General features: G+C 34.2%; 1 protein-coding gene across 2 annotated transcripts in view; it reads right to left on the reverse strand.

Annotated features, from left to right (window-relative positions):
- CLCN7 (chloride voltage-gated channel 7) overlaps nucleotides 1-19649 on the reverse strand; it is a 56878-nt gene that overhangs the window by 26673 nt on the left and 10556 nt on the right. Inside the window, exons 2-6 of one of the 2 annotated variants that reach the window (XM_031945773.1) lie at nucleotides 9630-9701; nucleotides 2986-3057; nucleotides 2260-2325; nucleotides 1372-1504; nucleotides 739-848 (exon numbers count right to left, since the gene is read on the reverse strand). In XM_031945773.1, the coding sequence (XP_031801633.1) occupies nucleotides 739-848; nucleotides 1372-1504; nucleotides 2260-2325; nucleotides 2986-3057; nucleotides 9630-9701 (453 nt within the window). The remainder of the gene's footprint in view (nucleotides 1-738; nucleotides 849-1371; nucleotides 1505-2259; nucleotides 2326-2985; nucleotides 3058-9629; nucleotides 9702-19649) is intronic. The other variant, XM_031945774.1, reaches the window with a different exon arrangement.

Raw genomic sequence — 19649 nt, forward strand, 5'->3', positions numbered from 1 at the left:
TAAAAGGAAGTCATTAAACAAAGATTCCAGTCTTCATCTTGCCACTAACAAGATATCCTGGAACAAGTCACTTAATCTGTTGGTTTCTCAGTTTCCCCACCTGCGATGGGCAAAATAAATGTTTGTTCTTCTATAGCTCAAAAGAATATTAATAAATAAGTATTTATCAAGTGCCTACTATGTGCCAAGAATACAAAGACAAAATAAAATAATTCTTGCCCTCAAGGAATTTGCATTCTATCCAAGAATACATGTACATAAATGTGCAAAAACAAAACAGACACAAAGTACATTGATGGGAAGGGGCATATCACTAAAATAATGTCAAAGTACATGCAGTTCCTTGGAGAAAGTATATTAAAGAAGTTCAAGGCATAATCCCCTCACTAGGCAGAAGTTTTTAGCATTCTAAAACTGCTCAGAAGCTTCTATATGAAGGATCTGTGATTTTGTCAGAATAGCATCTGGCTCTTCTGGTAAGGGAACACTTTCCAACCATGCAGCTTATAGCCTATAGATGCCATAGCTCAATTATTTGCCATTGATTGTAGAACTAGTAAGTGGCAGAGGAAAGGCATAGACTCCTATACCTAACATACTATCCCTTAGACCACACTGCCACTCCACTAATGCTAACTTATTACTATCTACCCGTTGGCTCTGGAGCCTTCCCAGTCTCACCTAAAGTAGGCGTGGGCAGAGATCCCAGGCTAGCTCGGTGTACTTTTTAAACCATACCTCTATAAAGGCAACAATCACGGAGCCGACGATCACAAAGGCCGAATTCAGTGTTGCCCAGAGTAACAGGGAGAAAGACAATCCCCCCTTCTCTGTAAACTTGTCAATATCTGGAGGACTCGTTAAGAGAACTGGCAATATCACTGTCTGGACAAAATCCATTTCCCTTCAGCACTGTCTGGTAAACAATACATGCATAGACTCACTTCATTTGACAAACCCCCTCCTCCCCCGACTCCTGGCTTTGCCATTAATAAAGTCAATGAAAAGCTCCCAAACTGCTCTGAGGAGGGGGTGAACCAGGAAGATGCCAACAGTGGCCATCAGGTTTTCTGAACTGCCTAAACATTAAAACAGCAGAAGGTTATGACAGATTTGTATCCTAGCTAGATTACATACAATCCCCAGACTATAAACTCTTGAGGCCAGATTGTCTGCATCCTCCATCTGGAAGACACACTGCAGCTCTTAAGAAAGCTCTTGAGAGAATTATTGATCAGGCCAGCACACAGCTTTATTTTGCTGTATATCCATGCAAACAATCAAATTCAGTTCATACCAGGACTTCCTAAATGTGGAAAGGCTCTGGCTCCTTGTCCCCTGAATCCCCCCATCCATTAGGACAAAGGATATTGTCTTTTACTACTCGGTATTTCAGTCCTGCCAAGTTCTCCACTACAATGTCAATGAAGCAGGCAACTAAGCCGGTCAAAATTCCAATCATGGCACAGATGACCCAGCGTTTGATCTCTACTGTCCGGAAAGCCTGGGCAGAAGAAAGAGAATTAATTAGGGAGTGATAGGGAAGCCACCCCCTGTAGAAATGTAATTCTAACACAGGATTTTTTTGGCAAATATTATTGATAACCCCAAAATGATTCTTACCCTGAATCCCAATGCTGTGAGTGAGAGATTATTCACAGTATACTTGGGATTTATTTTCAGAGCTACATTTGAAAAGCAGCCTGTTGTAAATACCTATCTCTACAATGAAACACATCAGATTTTGATTGGGCTATTGTACCTACAGGAATATATACTGTCTTTTTATAAACATTTGTCCCACTGAATGTCACATCTGCAAAATTAATGTAGTTCTTCAGTTATCCAATTTTAACAAATGAATCCAATGTAATAGATTTTTTTCTGTTTGTTCTCCCTCACCCAAAATGGCCCCATTTTTAATTTTGGTTAAGAGAGAAAAAACTATGCTCATTGTTTTTGTCAAGAAGATCAAATTTCCCATCCCATGGAGGGCTGTGCTAATGAGAAGTGTGCTATGTGAAGATGCCAATATCCTCAGATCTTAGAAACACTGGAATTCTGGAAGTCCCACTATTGTACAGACCAGGAAACAGTGTGAAAGCAATCTGAAATAAGATCTAAAAAATAATTCAAGACAGATGAGATTCCATGTCCCAGAATGCTCCCTTTGTGCTCTCATGGGATAGATGGATTCTATTTCAGACTCTTAAGTGCCAGGCAGCTTCTTGGACCACCCAACTCTGAACCCAAACTTACTGTGTGGTTTATTCTCCTCTCTTCTTCTAGAAACAACTGGTTTTCACTATTGTCATAATCCAAGCTCTGTAGGCAACAGTAAAGAGAAAAAAAGAAACATTTTGCTTACTAACCCTAGTTTTTTAGACAAACCCAGAAGGACAGAGCAGCTGCAGGAAAAAGCTTGAGAAAAGGGAGTTGCTGGCTTCTCAGGGGTAGAGGGAAATATTCCCAGGCACTATCTGATAAAATGGAAAGAGACCAATGGAGACCCAATGTGACCTCTCTGTAGCTGGCAGCTTTCCAAGTGAGCCAGGGGAAAAAGTTGTTTTTTTTTTTTTAAAAAAACAGATATGGGGAAATGACAGATGGTTCAATTTTGTAAGAATGTCAGAATCAGCCTTGTTAACATCACACATAACTATACATGGTACAACCTCTCACTAGCCCCTAGTGATCCTAGAAACATCTTTTCGGGGTTGTTCCCATGCATGCACTCATGTACCATGTAGACTGAAATAGAAGTTTGTTCACAAGAAGGTTTTACTTTCTCACAAGGCTACATATATTTTCTTCAGGAATACAAAGTCTGTTCCAGATTGATAACTATTCTGGACAGGAAGATGGTGGATTTCAAGGAGTCTTCTTAAAGAAGGCAGAGACCCTTGGACATGATTTGACATTATGGAATGGGGAATAAGGGGAGAATTAGCAGTTCAATCTGAAATTCCCAAAGAGAATGCTTACCTCATATTTTAGGGACAGGAGTTTCTCATTATGTGGTATTTCCCGGGGAAAATGATGAGGTGCATCCATCTCCTGGAGAAGAAAAATGAGACCATGCATATGCATGATAATAAAAACACTTCTGAATATTTTTACACATAAAACTCCTCGTTTTTCATATAAGCCCTAACATTGTTTTAGTTCTTTTCCATCATCTAAGCTTTCTTGAATGTCCTGTGTCCATCCCTTGAGTGAGACTGCAAACCAAGGACCACCTTAACCCTTTGTAAGGGTGAATTATCTTTTATACATTAAGAAAATATCAGCCCATTTTTAATAGGAAAAAAAATTCAACAAGTCAATCCCCAATTGATGAATGGTCAAAGCATATGAACAGACAATTCTCAGGTAAAAAAATTAAAGTCATTTCTAGACATATATTTTAAAATGCTCTAAATCACTACTGATTAGAAAAATGAAAATTAAGACAATTCTGAAGTTGTCATTTCATACCTATCAGGTTGGCTAAGAAGACAGGAAAAGATAATATTGGAGGGGATGTGGGAAAACTGGGACAGTAGCACATTGTTGGTAGAAGGACAGAATGATCCAACCATTCTGGAGAGCAATTTGGAACTTTGTCAGAAAGGCTATAAAACCGCATACCCTTTGATCTAGCAACGTGGCTATTAGGTACGTATACCAACAAGATCATAAATGAGGAGAAAGAACTCACTTGAGCAAAAAATATTTTTAGCAGCTTTTTGTGGGAGCAAAGAATTGAAAATTGAGTGAAGTCCATCAACTGGGAAATGGATGAATAAGTTATGGTATATGAATGTAATAAAATATTATTTTTCTATAAGAAATGATCAATAGGCTGATTTCAGAAAAGCCTAAAAAGACTAACACGAAATGATGCTGAGTGAAGTGAACAGAACTAGTAAAACATTGTACACACCAACAGCAAGATTATGTGATAATCAACTATGATAAACCTAACTCTTTTCAGCAATACAGACATCCAACACAATTCCCACAGACTTGGGATGGAAAATGCCAACTGCATCCAAAGAGAGAACTGTGTAGTCTGAGTACAAATCAAATCATAATACTTTTACCTTTTTTTGTTTGTTTTTTCTTTCTTGTGTTTTTTTTTCCCTTTTGGTCTAATTTTTCTTGCACAACATGACTAACATAGATATACATTTAAAGTGATTGTACATAGATAACCTATATCACATTGCTTGCTGTCTTGGGGAGGAAAGAGGTGAGAGAAAGAGTGAGAAAAAATATGGAACAAAGTCTTACAAAAATGAATACTGAAAACTATCTCTACATGTAACTGGAAAGATAAAATACTGTTGTGAAAAGAAAATTCAATTTTAAAAATACCCAGCCTGTACCACTGAACAAAACTGAGTTAACTTGTCTATGAATAGAACGCACTCATATGCACTTTTTGTGAACCTTGTGGCACAACAAATTAAGCTAATGTAATAATGTTACCTGCAAAACTCTAATGGCAGTACTAACCTAACAATTATAGGATATATATTTTGAGTTATTTTCCCAACAGTGAGGATAGATTTAAGCTAATCCATGCACCTGTATATTTAAGAATGAAGTGGAGGCAGAGCCAAGACAGTAGTACAAGCAGCAACTCAACTGAACTCTCCCAATATTCCCCTCCAAACAACTTGAAAATAACCCCTCAAATCAAATTTTGGAGCAGCAGAGGCAACAAAAGGTCAGGGTGAAATATTTTATCAGCCTAAAACAACTTAGAAGGTTGGCAAGAAAAGGTTATGCCATTGGGGAGAGAACCTGCCGAGAGCATAAAGCAGTAGTGCTAGTGGTGGGACTAGAAGGTAGCTTCAACAGTGGCAGTGGTGGCAGCAGTGGCAGCAGCTTTGAGAACACTTAATTCTAAGCTGATAAAGATGTTGGACAATTGGTCAAAAAGAGATTACAGGGGACCCTTTGCTGGTACTGAATGCAGCTGGTACTGATAAACAATTCTAATTGCCTGTAAGCAATTCTGGGCTGCAATTCAAGGGTGGACTAGAACATTTCTGATCTGTCACAAGCAAGCACAGTTCCTGGTTGCACTTACATGGCAATTAATGTTTATACACAGGATAGCAAGAGACTTGATCAATTTCAGAGCCAAGAGGAGCGCTAGTACTTGCTGCTGTAGAAGAACAGGAGCATTCTTCCTAACACCAGAGCACAGACTAGAAAAGTAGCAACCACACCTCCCCCTGGATCATTATTACCATGCATGCATTGAAAACTTATAGATTCCCAGAACTAGCTTTGAAAATAGTAGCATGTACGCCCAGAGAAAGAACTCTGGGAGATGACTAAAAACTATTACATTGAACTCCCACTCCCTATATTTATGCCCACCTGCATTTTTTATTTCCTTCACAAGCTAATTGTACAATATTTCAGAGTCTGATTCTTTTTGTACAGAAAAATAACGGTTGGGTTATTATATTATACTTATTATGTATCTAATTTATATTTTAATATATTTAACATCTACTGGTCATCCTGCCATCTGGGGGAGGGGGTGGGGGGTAAGAGGTGAAAAATTGGAACAAGAGGTTTGGCAATTGTTAATGCTGTAAAGTTACCCATGCATATAACCTGTAAATAAAAGGCTATTAAATTAAAAAAAAAAATAGTAGCATGAAAAAGCCTGAAGTTTGGGACAATACCTTTACATCCCCAAGGGAAATAAGTTTTGCATGATTTCACATGTATAACTGATATCATTTTGCTTGCCTTCTCTCAGGGACAGGAGAAATTTGGAAGAAGACAATTTGGAACTCAAAATTTAAAAATAAATGAATATCTAGACACATATTTATATATTTTCTTTTATATTAATTATACCTAATTAATAGAACTGATTGCATTATATATTTATATATGTAAAATGAATGATGTTGATTGTATGATAAAGAATAGAAACATGCTAAGGGGTCCACACTGAAATCCAAATTAATAACCTTTCAGTGACAAGTGGTTCAGGTAGCTTTAAATAAGGAGACATACCACTGACTCCTTCAGTTCTGTTATCTTATCTCTGTTCCCCTAAAATTGTATATAAGTGGGGGAGTATTACATTTTAAGTTCTGAATTGTCCCTCTCTCTCTCCTAATACCAAATAAAGAAGGCCTTCATATCTCTCTCTTTGTCTGTCTGTCTGTCCCTCTCCCTCTCCCTCATACACACACACACACATACACACACACAACCATACTATACATACTTTTATTTATTAGTTCTTTCTCTGGGTGGATAGCATCTTTTTCTTAAGCCCTTTGTAACTGATTTGAATATTAATAATATTCAGAATTACTTAATCATTCAGTTATTCTTCAATGTTGCTATTACCATACACAATGCTCTCTTGGTTCTACTCATTTCATTGTTCATTAATTTATGCAAATTTTTCCATTTTTCTAAAATCAGCCTACTCATCATTTCTTTTAATAAAGTAGGATTCCATCAGAATTATATCTCACAAGACATTTATCTATTCCCTTAATGGGCATCCCCTCAATTTCCCCTTCTTTGCCACCACAAAGAGAGCTGTCACCACAAATGTCTTATAATATATAGATTCTTTTTCTTCTTTTCCTACAGACTTAAAATAGCATTGTTGGATCAGAGTAAACACAATTTTATAACTCTTTGGGCATGATTCCAGATTATTATCAAAATGATTGAATCAATTCACTGTTCCACCAACAGTGTATTAATGTCCCAAATTTTCCATGTCCCCTTCAACATTTGTCATTTTTCCTATCATTTTAGTCAACCTGATAGGTGTGAGATGATAGCTCAAAGTTGTTATTATTTGTATTTCTCTAATCAATAATGAATTACAGGGGCAGCAGTGGATAGAGCACCAGCCCTAAAGTCAGGAGGACCTGAATTCAAATCTGTTAGACACTTAATACTTCCTAGTTGTGTGACCCTAGGCAAGTCACTTAATGACAAATGCCTCAGGGAAAAAAAAATAAATAATGACTTACACATGACTATTGATAGCTTTGATTTCTTTTTATCCTGGATCAAATTTCAACTGGAGAATGACTCATATTCTTATATATTAGACAAAGTTTTCTATATTTATGATACCTTTAGCCCAGTTATATTTATGATACTTTTACATATATATTTATATAAATTTCTATATATTATAATATAGAATTATTATAATACATATTATGTTATATATAAATATATATAATAATAACATATATTTGTATAAATTCCTATATATTTATGATACCTTTAGCCTATTTATTTTTATATATTTATGATACCATTAGCTTAAAAACTATAAAAATTTCCTCCCCAATTTTCTCAAAAAAATTAGATTAGAAGGAAATCTTGGCTTGGTTTTAACTGTAAAAATCTTTTTTAATATAATGTAATCAAAATTATCTATTTTACACCTCACAATGTGTTCTATTCTCCTGCTTATTCTTAAATTCTTCTCCTATTCCTAAGTCTTCTATTCATGCTCTTCTAATTTACTTATGATCACTCCTTTAAATCTAGGTCACATATCCATTTGACCTTATTTTGATAAATGGTGTAATATATTGGCCTATACCCAATTTCTGCCAGACTGCTTTCCAGTTTTCCCAGCAATTTTTACTAAATAGCTTAAATCTTTATATTTGTAAACACACGGTTACTATAAATATTTACTCTTGTGTATTGGATGTCTACTCTGTTCCACTAATCTACCCTGCTATGTCTCAGTACCAGATAGTTTTGAGATTACTGCCTTTATAGTTTAAGACCTAACACTGCTAAATCTTTCTCCTTTATAATTTTTCATTAATTTCTTTGATATTCTTGACATTTTGTTCTTCCAAAAGAATTTTGTTATTTTTTTTCTAGCTCAATAAAATAAATTTTTTTGGTAATTTAATTCAAATGGTATTAAATAGATTAGATAGAACATTGGCACTGACCATCCATAAATAATTAATATTACCCTAATGATTTAAATCTGATTATATTTGTATAAAAGTGTTTTACAATTATGTTCACCTAGCCCCCAAGTTTGTCTTCTAGGTATTTTATGCCATCTATAATTATTTTAACTGATTAATTTAATTAGTCTTTTCTTTTGATGATGTATAGAAACACTGATGAGTTATGTGAGTTTATTTTATATCTGCTTCACTAAAATTATTGCTTCAATTAGCTTGTTAGTTAAATCTCTAAGATTTTCCAAATATCATTAGTATCCCTGCAAAAGGAGATTTTATTACCTCACTGCTCATTCTGATTCCTTTAATTTCCTTTTTCTTCTCCTATTGATATTACTGGCATTTCTTTTTTTTTTCTTACTTTTTTCCTTATTTTTTTCAATTACATGTAAAGATAGTTTTCAACATTCATTTTTATAAGATTTTGAATTCCAAATTTTTTCTCTACTCTCCCTTCTCAAGACAGCAAACAATCTAGTATAAGTTATACATGTACAATCATACATTGTAAAAAAAAAAATCAGAACAAAAGAATAAAATCATGAGGAAAAAAAGCAAGCAAACAAAAAAAGTTGAAAATAGTTCTCCGGATGCAAATGGCATTTTCCTTCCCAAGTCTATTAATATTGTCTTGTATCAACTGCATTGCTGAGAAGAGCTAAGTCTATCATAGTTGATCATCACATAATCTTGCTATTACTGTGGTACAACATTTTCCTGGTTTGCTTACTTCACTCAGTATTAGTTCATATAAGTCTTTCCAGTCTTTTCTGAAATCAGTCTGGTCATCATTGCTACTATTTTCTACATGCATATAAACGAGGCCAAGATATACTCACATAAAACTGTAACAAGCAGTATTTTGAGAAAATGTAAAATATTAGAATATTAAATGTAGCAGAAAATAAGTTATAAATACATTGATGTAATAGATATATTTATCATAGAATCAATTGGGGAATGATTGAACAAGTTGTGGCATGTAATTGTGATGAAATACTATTGTGCTATAAGAAATGGTAAACAGGATACTTTCCAAAAAACTTGCAAAGACTTATATGAACTGATGCAAGCTGAAGTGAAAAGAACCAGGACAACATTGTAGAGAGTAACAGCAATAATTACTTAGTGAGTCTGATGAAGATAATGATACAAGACAGTTACAAAGGAACCATGATGAAAAATGCTATTCATCTCCACAGAGAGAAGGGATGAACTCTGAGGACTTTTTTTTTTTTACTTTATTGTTCTGTGTGTGTGTGTTTGCTTTTGTAACATAGCTAATATGGAAATATTTTTTGGCATGATTTCACATGTATAATCAATCCACTGTTGCCTTCTCAAGTGGTAAGATGAGAAGGAAGGAATTTAGAAATCAAAAATTTTGAAAAAGTCAACGTTAAATTTTTTTTACATGTAATTGAGAAATATGTAATGAATAAATAATAATATATTTTAAAATATCAGCGCTATCCCATTCTCAGATATTATCTTGCAGACACAGGATTGTTTACCACACAGTCCCTTATCTTTATATAAAACTGCATGTAGCAAAATTCCCTTCTTTACTTCAACCAATAGTCTTTCTTCTGCTCATTTCAGACCATGAAGCTCAATTCAACTTCCTCATCAACTCACCGAATCAAGTAGCTCATCATCCAGCTCTACATTGCTCAGGTGTCCAATGCGGAAAAATGCTGAATGGGAGGGCTGAAAAGGTAAGAAACTGCAATTCAGAGAACAAGCAAATACAAAAAAGAGGGGTTGAGGAAGAAATCATCATCATATGCCACAGGTCTTATTACTTAGGATCCTTTTACATTTATTTCACTTATTCTCACTCTAATTCTCCAGGTAACATTACATTTATTCACATAATCACTTTTAAAAAAATTACTAATAATAATGGTTTCATATACTGCCTTGAGCTTTCCAAAATACTTTTCTCACACCTCATCCAAGAGGCATGATATATTTATATCAGTTTCCTTACAACTAAGGAAACTAAGACACAGAGGTTAAGTGATATCCAGAGCTCCTGACTCTTCAGGCACATGCTCTTCCCTCTAGTTCATTCTGCAAACTCTTAACAGAGTTGGAGTTCCCCAGGAAGGGAAACTAGAAGTGCCCCACATCTCCCCTTAAATTTAGCACTAACTTGTGCCTTGAGACAGTAGAAACAAAATTCTAATACACTTAAAGAGCTTCCCTCTGCAACATAGCTCCAATAAATCCATCCAGGTACAGCTTTTTTCCCTAACACAACCTTTCTGTTCTAACCAAACCATCTGCTGCTCATCTAACCTTACTGACTTTGTTTCATTTGCTATATTCCTTGACTACAAGGCTTCCCCCATCCTCCAATCTTTTTTTTTAATGTCTTACTGATATCGTACCTCTTTCACATAAGTTTCCTTGATGGGCTCAGTTCAATGACTTCCCTTATCTTAACTCCTTTTACTCACTTAAAAATTTTTTTTATTATTAAAGCTTTTTATTTACAAAGCATATGAATGGGTAACTTTTCCAACATTGATCCTTGTATAATCTTTTGTTCTATATTTTCCTCTTCTTCCCCTCACCCCCTTCCCTAGCTGGCAGGTAGTCCCAATACATGTTAAATATGTTGAAATACAAGTTAGATCCAATATATGTATATATATTTATACAATTATCTTGTTGCACAAATAAAATCAGATCAAGAAGGAAGAAAAAGAAAAACTGAGAAAGAAAACAAAATGCAAGCAAATAACAAGAGAATAAGAATGCTATGTTGTGTTCCACACTCTGTTCCCATGGTTCTCTCTCTCTGGATGTAGATGGTTCTTTTCATCACCGTACAAGTGGAATTGGTTTAAATCATCTCAATGTTGAAGACAACAATGTCCATTAGAACTGATCATCATATGATCTTGTTGTTGCCATGTATAATGATCTCCTGGTTCTGCTCATTTCACTTAGCATCAGTTCAGGTAGATCTCTCCAAGCCTCTCTGAAATCATTCTGGTGGTCCTTTATTACAGAACAATAGTATTCAATAGCATTCATATACCATAATTTATTCAGCCATTCTCCAACTCATGAACATCCACTCAGTTTCCAGTTTCTTGCCACTACAAAAAGGGCTGCCACATGTGGGTCCCTTTCCCTCCTTTAAGATCTCTTTGGGATATAAGCCCAGTAGAAACGCTGCTGGATCAAAGGGTATGCACAGTTTGATAACTTTTTGAGCATCATTCCAAACTGCTCTCCAGAATTGTTGAATCTGTTCACAGTTCCATCAACAATGTATCAGCGTCCCAGTTTTCCCACATCCCCTCCAACATTCGTCATTATCTTTTCCTGTCATTTTAGCTAATATGAGAGGTGTGTAATGGTATCTCAGAGTTGTCTTAATTTGCATTTCTCTGACCAATAGTGATTTGGAACACCTTTTCATGTGGCTACAAATAGTTTCAATTTCTTTATCTGAAAACTGCCTGTTCATATCCTTTGACTATTTATCAATTGGAGAATGGCTTGAACCATTTAAATTAAATTTTAGTCAATTCTCTATATATATTAGAAATGAGGTTTTTTGGATCCTTTGGATGTAAAAATATTTTTCCAGTTTATTGCTTCCTAATCTTGTCTGCATTAGTTTTTTGGTACAAAAACTTTTTAACTTAATATAATCAAAATTATCTATTTTATGATAAATAATAGTCTCTAGTTCTTCTTTGGTCACAAATTCCTTCCTCCTCCACAAATCTGAGAGATAAACTATCCTATGTTCTTCTAATTTGTTTATATCATTCTTTATGTCTACATCATGAACCCATTTCAACCTTATCTTGATATACGGTGTTAGGTGTGGGTCTATGCCTACTTTCTGCCATTTTCCCCATTTTTCCAGCAGTTTGTCAAATAGCGAATTCTTATCTCAAAAGCTGGGGCCTCTAGGTTTTTCAGGGTTATTGGCTATTTTGTTCTGTGAGCCAAACCAATTTCACCGATCAACTTCTCTATTTCTTAGCCAGTACCAAATGTTTTGATGACCACTACTTTATAATATAGTTTTAGATCTGGTACAGGTAGGACGCCCTCATTTGCTTTTCTCTTCATTAATTTCTTTGAAATTCTTGCCCTTTTGTTCTTCCAGATGAATTTTGTTGTTATTTTTTCTAATTCAGTAAAAAAAAATTTCTTGGGAGTTTGATTGGTATAGCACTTAATAAATAGATTAGTTTAGGAAGTATGGTTATCTTTATTATATTTGCTCAAGCTATCCAAGAGCACTTGATATTTTTCCAATTGCTTAGATCTGACTTTATTTGTGTGAAAGTGTTTTGTAGTTTTGTTTGTATAGTTCCTGACATTCCCTTGCAGATAAATTTCCAAATATTTTATATTATCAACAGTTATTTCAAATGAAATTTCTCTTTCTATCTCTTGATGTTGGATTGTATTAGTGATGTATAAGAATGCTGATGATTTATATGGATTTATTTTGTATCCTGCAACTTTGCTAACATTGTGGATTGTTTCTAATAGCTTTTTAGTTGATTCTCTGGGGTTCTCTAAGTATACCATCATATCATTTGCAAAGAATGATAATCTGGTTTCCTCATTACTACTCTAATTCCTTTAAACTCTTTTTCTTCTCTTATTGCCAAGGCTAGCATTTCTAATACAATATTGAATAGCAATGATAATACTGGGCAATCTTGTTTCACCCATGAACTCATTGGGAATGGTTCTAGTATATCCCTATTACATATGATGCTTGCTAATGGTTTTAAATAGATGCTACTGACTATTGTAAGGAAAAGTCCAGTTATTCCTATACTCTCTAGTGTTTTTAATAAGAATGGGTGTTAAATTTTATCAAATACTTTTTCGGCATCTATTGAGATAATCATATGGTTTTTGTTAATTTAGTTATTGATATAGTCAATTATGCTAATAGTTTTCCTAATATTGAACAAGCCCTGCATTCCTGGTATAAATCCTACTTCATTGGGGTGTATTGTTCTGGGGATGATTATCTGTAATCTCGTTGATAATAGTTTATTTAAGATTTTTGCATTAATATTCATTACAGATATTGGTCTATAATTTTCTTTCTCTGTTTTCATCCTAAATCGTTTAGATATCAGTACCATGTCTGTGTCATAAAAGGAATTTGGTAGGAGTCCTTTTTCAAATAGTTTATATAGTATTGGGAGTTAATTGTTCTTTAAATGTTCAGTACAATTCACATGTAAATCCATCTGGTCCTGGGGAATTTTTTCTTAGGGAGTTGATTAATAGCTTGTTCTATTTCTATTTTCTAAAATGGGACTATTTAAGTGATTTGTTTCCTCTTCTCTTAATCTGGATAATCTATTTTTGATAGGTATATCTCCATTTCACTTAGATTGTAAAATTTATTGGCTTTAGTTGGGCAAAGTAACTCTTGATAAAAGTTTCTTCTTCATTGGTGGATAGTTCTCCCTTTTCATTTTTGAGACTAACAATTTGATTTTCCTCTTTACTTTTTCTAATCAAATTAATGAAAGGTTTATTTATTTTATTGTTTTTTTTTTCATAAAACCAACTCTTAGTTTTATTAATTCAATAGTTTTTTTAGTTTCAATTTAATTGATCTCTCCTTTTATTTTTAGCATTTCAAATCTATTATTTGATTGGGGGGTTTTAATTTGTTCTTTTTCTACCTTTTTTAGTTGCAAGGCCAATTTACTGATCTTCTCTTTTCTCTATGTTTCTATTGCTAGATGCAAATAAGCATCTAGAGATATAAAATTTCTCCTTATTATCGCTTTGGCTGCATCCCACAAATTTTGGTATGTTGTCTCATTATTGTCATCCCCTTGGATGAAATTATTGATTGTGTCTATGATTTGCGGTTTCACCCATTCATTCTTTAGGATGAGATTATTTAGTTTCCAATTTCTTTTTGGTCTATTTTCCCCTGGCCCTTTATTGAATATAATTTTTATTGCATCTTTATCTGAAAAAAAAAAAAACATTTACTATTTCTGTCTTTTTGCATTTTATTTTGAGGTCTTTATGTCCTAATATATGGTCAATTTTTGTATAGATTCCATGAATTTCTGAGAAGAAAGTGTAGTCCTTTCTATCTCCATTCAATTTTCTCCTAAGATCTATCATACCTAACTTTTCTAATATTCTATTTATCTTTTTAACTTTTTTCTTATTCATTTTGTGCTTTGATTTATCCTTTTGAGAGAGCAAGGTTGAGATCTCCCACTATTATAGTTTTGCTATTTCTTCTTGCAGCTCTCTTAATCGGGCCAAGGAAAAAAATATTACAAGCAGTTAGAAAGAAACAATTCAAATTCTGAGGAGCCACAATAAGGATTACTCAAGACCTAGTAGCTTCCACTTTAAAGGATCAACAGGCCTGGAATTTGATATTCTGAAAGGCAAAGGAACTTGGAATGCAGCCAAGAATAAATTACCCTACTAAACTGAGCATTTTCTTTCAGGGAAGAAGATGGACATTCAATGAAACTGGTAAATTCCATTCTTTTTGATGAAAAGACCAGAACTAAACAAAAAATCTAACCTCCAAATATAGAACTCAAGAGAAAAAAAAAAACTCTTGAGAACTATATTTCTGTTATGGGTATACATTGAGAGTACGCGTATAATCTGAGTTTACTGTTTAAAAAGAAACTAGAAATGGAAAGGGAATTGTAACAGAAAAAAAAGGGAAAGCGGAGGTAAAATGAGGGAAATTACATGTTAGGAAGAAACAAAGAAAACATTATAATTGAGGGAAAGAAAGGAGGGTGACGAATATTGTGTGAATTTTACTCTCATTTGATTTGGCCCCAAAAAAGAATATTAGATATATTTGGCTTCACTGAGAAACAACTCTAATCTTATAGATAAATGGGAGGGGAAAGGGGAAAAAGGAAGGGGTAGGCTAAATAGAAGAGAAAAGAGAAATAGTAGAGTAAAGGTATAAGAAAGGGGGAGGACTGCTAGAGGCAAGTAGTGCTCATAAGTAAAATGCTGGGGAGAAGGGAAAGAGGAAAAGGAAAGACAAGAGTACAATTTGGGGTTAATAAAATAGTAGGAAATACAGAATTAGCAGTTTTAACTGTAAATGTGAAAGGGTGAACTCTCCCATAAAAAGTAAGCATCCGCTTACTTAGCAAACTGGATTAAAAGCCAGAATCCTACAGTATTTTGTTTACAAAAAACACATTTAAAAACAGAGCAATACATACAGAGTAAAGGTAAAGGCTGGAGCAGAATCTATTACACTTCAGGTGAAGTAAAAAAAAAAAAAAAAAAAAAAAAAAGCAGGGGTAGCTATCCTGATCTCAGATCAAGCAAAAACAAAAATTGCTCTAATTAAAAGAGATAAGGAAGGAAACTACACCCTTGCTAAAAGGTACCATAGATAATGAAGCAATACCAATATTAAACATATGTACCAAACGGTGTAGCATCTAAATTCCTAAAGGAGAAGTTTTAAGAGAGTTGCAAAAAGAAATAGACAATCCCTTTTACTCTTAAGTACCACAACTGAGTTCCTAATTTAATTTTTCCATGTGTTACTTTGTCACCCCCAATTGAACAAAATCTTTACAAAAACTTGTGGGGAGGGGATTAGAAAATGGATTCCTCTGCTCAAGCAGAATCATTTTCCCATGGTTTGCTTTCATTGTACTTACAACACAAACAGCTGCAATGAAAACATTAAGAACACCTAGAGATTTTACAGAGTTGATAAAATGAAATAAGAATCCTGAGTTTAAAAGGTACTTATAATTCATGTAATTTAGACTCCTTACTAGCGCAGGAGTCTCTTTATGGCAGTCCTGAGAGGTAATTATCATGCTTCTTTCTGGAATATTTTCAATAATAAGGCATTCACTACCTTAAAAGAAATAACATTACAGTTTTAGACTCCTCTAATAGCTGAATAATTCTTCCTTATGATGAGCCCAAATTCACTGATTTATACTTTTCTACCTCATTGCTCCCAGTTTGGGTTTCAAAAATCATAAATATGACAGCCCTGGAAAATAGCTGTCATTGTTAGTCTCACTCCCCAAACAGAAAACTTCTCTTCTAAAAATATTTGAGCATATATTCAAAGTTCCTTAAAATATTCTCCAGAAGATATGATTTTAAATCCCCTCACCATCTTGGTTACTTACTCTTCTGGAAGCACTCCAACAATAATTCTCTTACAATATGGTGTATAATACTCCAAAAGTTATCTAATAGGGACAGAAGGTACAGGACGACCATCTCCTTCATTCTAGGGACAATATTTATATCAATAATGCTGAAAATTGTTTTTCAATTTTAATTAACGCATGAATTCCATCCTTGTTTTAGTGCTATTTATTTGGTTTTCTTGACTTCTTACACTAAAATATCAAGTTCATCTTATTTTACATATTTTGTACATTGGTACACAGACATCTGAGAACACAGATACCATTCTAAATTTTTCTTAATTATTCCTTCAGAGAATGACTGGGTATCTCTTCTACTGCTGTCCTTTTTATGTAATCTTTGTTTAAGGGACAGATCACACGTTCTGCTGCAGTGAATAGAGTGCTGGGCCTGTAATGGGGAAGACTTGAATTCAAATCCAGCCTCAGACTAGGGAAGTCATTTAATTTGTATTTATCTCAGTTTCCTGGATTGTAATATGGGGATAATAAATAGTAGCACCTACCTTTAAGAGTTTTTCATCACATGAGATAATATTTGTGAAACAGTTGCAGGTACATAACAGGTTCTATATAAATAATTATTCCCTTCTTCCTTCAACTTCCTATGAGATAGATTTTTTTAAGGTAACTTGTAATTCATCAGAGTAGAGAAATATCCATTGATTTTGTTGCATAACATGACAAATATGGAAATATGTTTAGAAGGATTATATATGTTTAATATATATCTGATTGCTTACGGTATTGGGGAGAGAGGAGTGAGGGAAGAACCTTAGTGAAATGAATGTTGAAAACAAAATAAAACACTACTTTAAATATATATATTTTTAAATGCCTACTATCAAAGCTTATTTTGGAGTACTGAGAAACTAAGTGATTTATCCAAAATCTACCTTGAAGTTAGTAAGTTATCTTGATTCTAAGGTAGGGCTTCTATCTACTATGCTCTCCCATCCATCCCTACCTACCACTCTTTTCCTTGGCTTTAAAAAACAACAGAGAAAACATTCAGAATAAAAGGAGGCAATAACTGGGTCCTATTTTAACTTTGCATTCTGCCACTGCCTAGCACAGTGCTCAGCTCATAATTTAACAAATGTCTGCTGAATTATTGAAACCCATTTCAAACCTGAGTTTTCTCACTGCTATGAAAGTGAGCCCCTAAACAATCTACAGACTGATGTGACAGAATAGATTGCTTAATGGTCTCCAGGGATTTTGTAAAATCTAAGTCAAGTGAGATTTCTGGGGCTTGGACACTCTAGAATTCTAAAGAGTACCAGATCTAAAATACTATCATTTTGTGATTTATAGGAGTGGTTTAATGTTCCAATTAAGTACAAAATAAAACATCAGACATAAGATAAGAGAAAAAGAATGTCTGTATTGTGTATGTGTGTCTCTGTGTGTGTAAACAACCCAGATGAAACCTTACTAGTCAGACAAGTTGACAGAACTGAATATTGCCTCCAAAGGTTATTCCCTCATGAAGAGTTTGCTTTAAAAGGATTTGCTTATTTGCAAAGACACTAGCAAATGATTAAGTGAAATCTCTTTTCTTAAAGCCTAGGAAAATATACCTTGGAATATTTCTGTTCTGGATTTTCCTTTGTTCATAAAAGGTCAAATTATTTCTCAATTTTCCCTTAGAGAGCTTAAAATGTAGTATCTATGATATTTGTACAATTACTTGCAATCAATCAACAAGTGTTTATTATGTGCCTGACACATGGAATACAAAGGAAAAAATAATGCTTAATCTCAACAAATTTACAGTCGATCAGAGAAAACAACATATATGTATAAGCAAACACAAAATATATATAAAATAATTTACAGTTGGCAGAGGGTATTACTAAAAGCTTTAATGTTGACCTGAATTTTTTGAGGAATAGAGTTTAAAAAACAGAGATAAAGAAGGGGTGCATGTCTTCTAGGGCAGACTGGGAAAAGGTGTAATGGGCTGAAGCTGAGCAGATGCACTGAGGTCCAGTCTGAGCACTTATGGCTAATTACCAATTGGACAATACTCTATTAATATATGCTTGGAGAAAGAATGGCCCTGCCCACTCTCTGTGCAAGTTTGATGTTGTATAGGAGATTGGGTAGAGAATTTGGTAGGTGGAAGTGTGAGAGCCAGAGGCACTGCTGGCCAGATTCGTGTTGCAATTGTTCTCACTTCATATGGCCATTCCCCTTCACCTCCACAAAGAATAAAGATCAAAGATTTTAGCTTATCCTGACTCTGGCTGATTTTAAAACACCCTGGGTGCTAAACGCAGTCATCACAAAAAGTTATAAATTTTTGAGAAAAAATATGTATATGAAGAATAGCAAGTTGGCTGGCTTATCTGGAAAGTAAACACTGTAAGGGGAACTAACATGATAAGAAGTTTGGCAAAGTATGGTTGGATATATAATTGTGAAAGGTTCTGAATGCAAAATAGAGTTTATGTTTTATCTTGGGGGCTATAGGAAGTGCTGGAACTTTGTAAGGAAGAGGGTAACATGGTCACATCTGCACTTTAAAAATGTCAATTTATCAGCTGTATGGAAGACAAACTAGGTAAATGGGAGATCTGAAGCAGTAAGAACAACTAGTGCATGTAAGAAGTTGAAAAGGTCCTGAGTTAGAGTGGTAGCTGAGTTTTCTTAAATAAATGGCATATTCTTTCCAAAGTAATCTTATTTACTGTGAACATCAGAACCAATGAATGAACAAAAGAAAATTAAATGCTAAATTTTATAAAATTAAATCCTCTCTAGCTTTTTTATATAGAACATTTATTGAATGGTAAACGCCAAGTCCTCAATATACATAGAGCCTATTAGCTCTAAGCTTCTTTGAAAAATAGGATTAATGTCCACACTTCCTCCCAAATCAAGAACTTCCACCAGGCTACAATAGACCTGTTACCGACCAAATTTCAAAGCATAAGTGATTTATACAACTATAGATACATTAACTAGATGTTCCATCACCTCAGCCACCTAAAAGACACTAGTGCACTGATCATTCCCTTTGTCCCTGAAAATACCATCCTGGCTTAAGTCACATTGTTAGAGCACCATTTTTTTACAACCCAAGACTCACTCAACATGGTATAAAAGGAACAGCTAAGAAACAATGTTAAGTGTTTAACTTTCAGTGACAGTTCTTGACAAAAACACACAACAAAGTGCAATGCTACAGGAGCAACCCAGCCCTTTGAAATGCTAGTGATAGAAGATAACTTCCAACTGTCGGGTAGACAGAAAAAACACAGAAAGATTTCAACAGGCAATACCACAGATGCTTTGCATGAAACAAATGCACAAAGTAAGATTGCCAAAGATTATGGAGATACCTAACAATGACCCGCTGGAATGACTAAGAATGTAAATCTGCAATTTGGCAAAGATTTAAGGATTAAACTGATTTGCAACAGATTAAAAAGGTGAGGGCAAATAG

This window comes from Sarcophilus harrisii, chromosome 1 (genome assembly GCF_902635505.1).
Source record: "Sarcophilus harrisii chromosome 1, mSarHar1.11, whole genome shotgun sequence".
Classification (NCBI taxonomy): domain Eukaryota; kingdom Metazoa; phylum Chordata; class Mammalia; order Dasyuromorphia; family Dasyuridae; genus Sarcophilus; species Sarcophilus harrisii.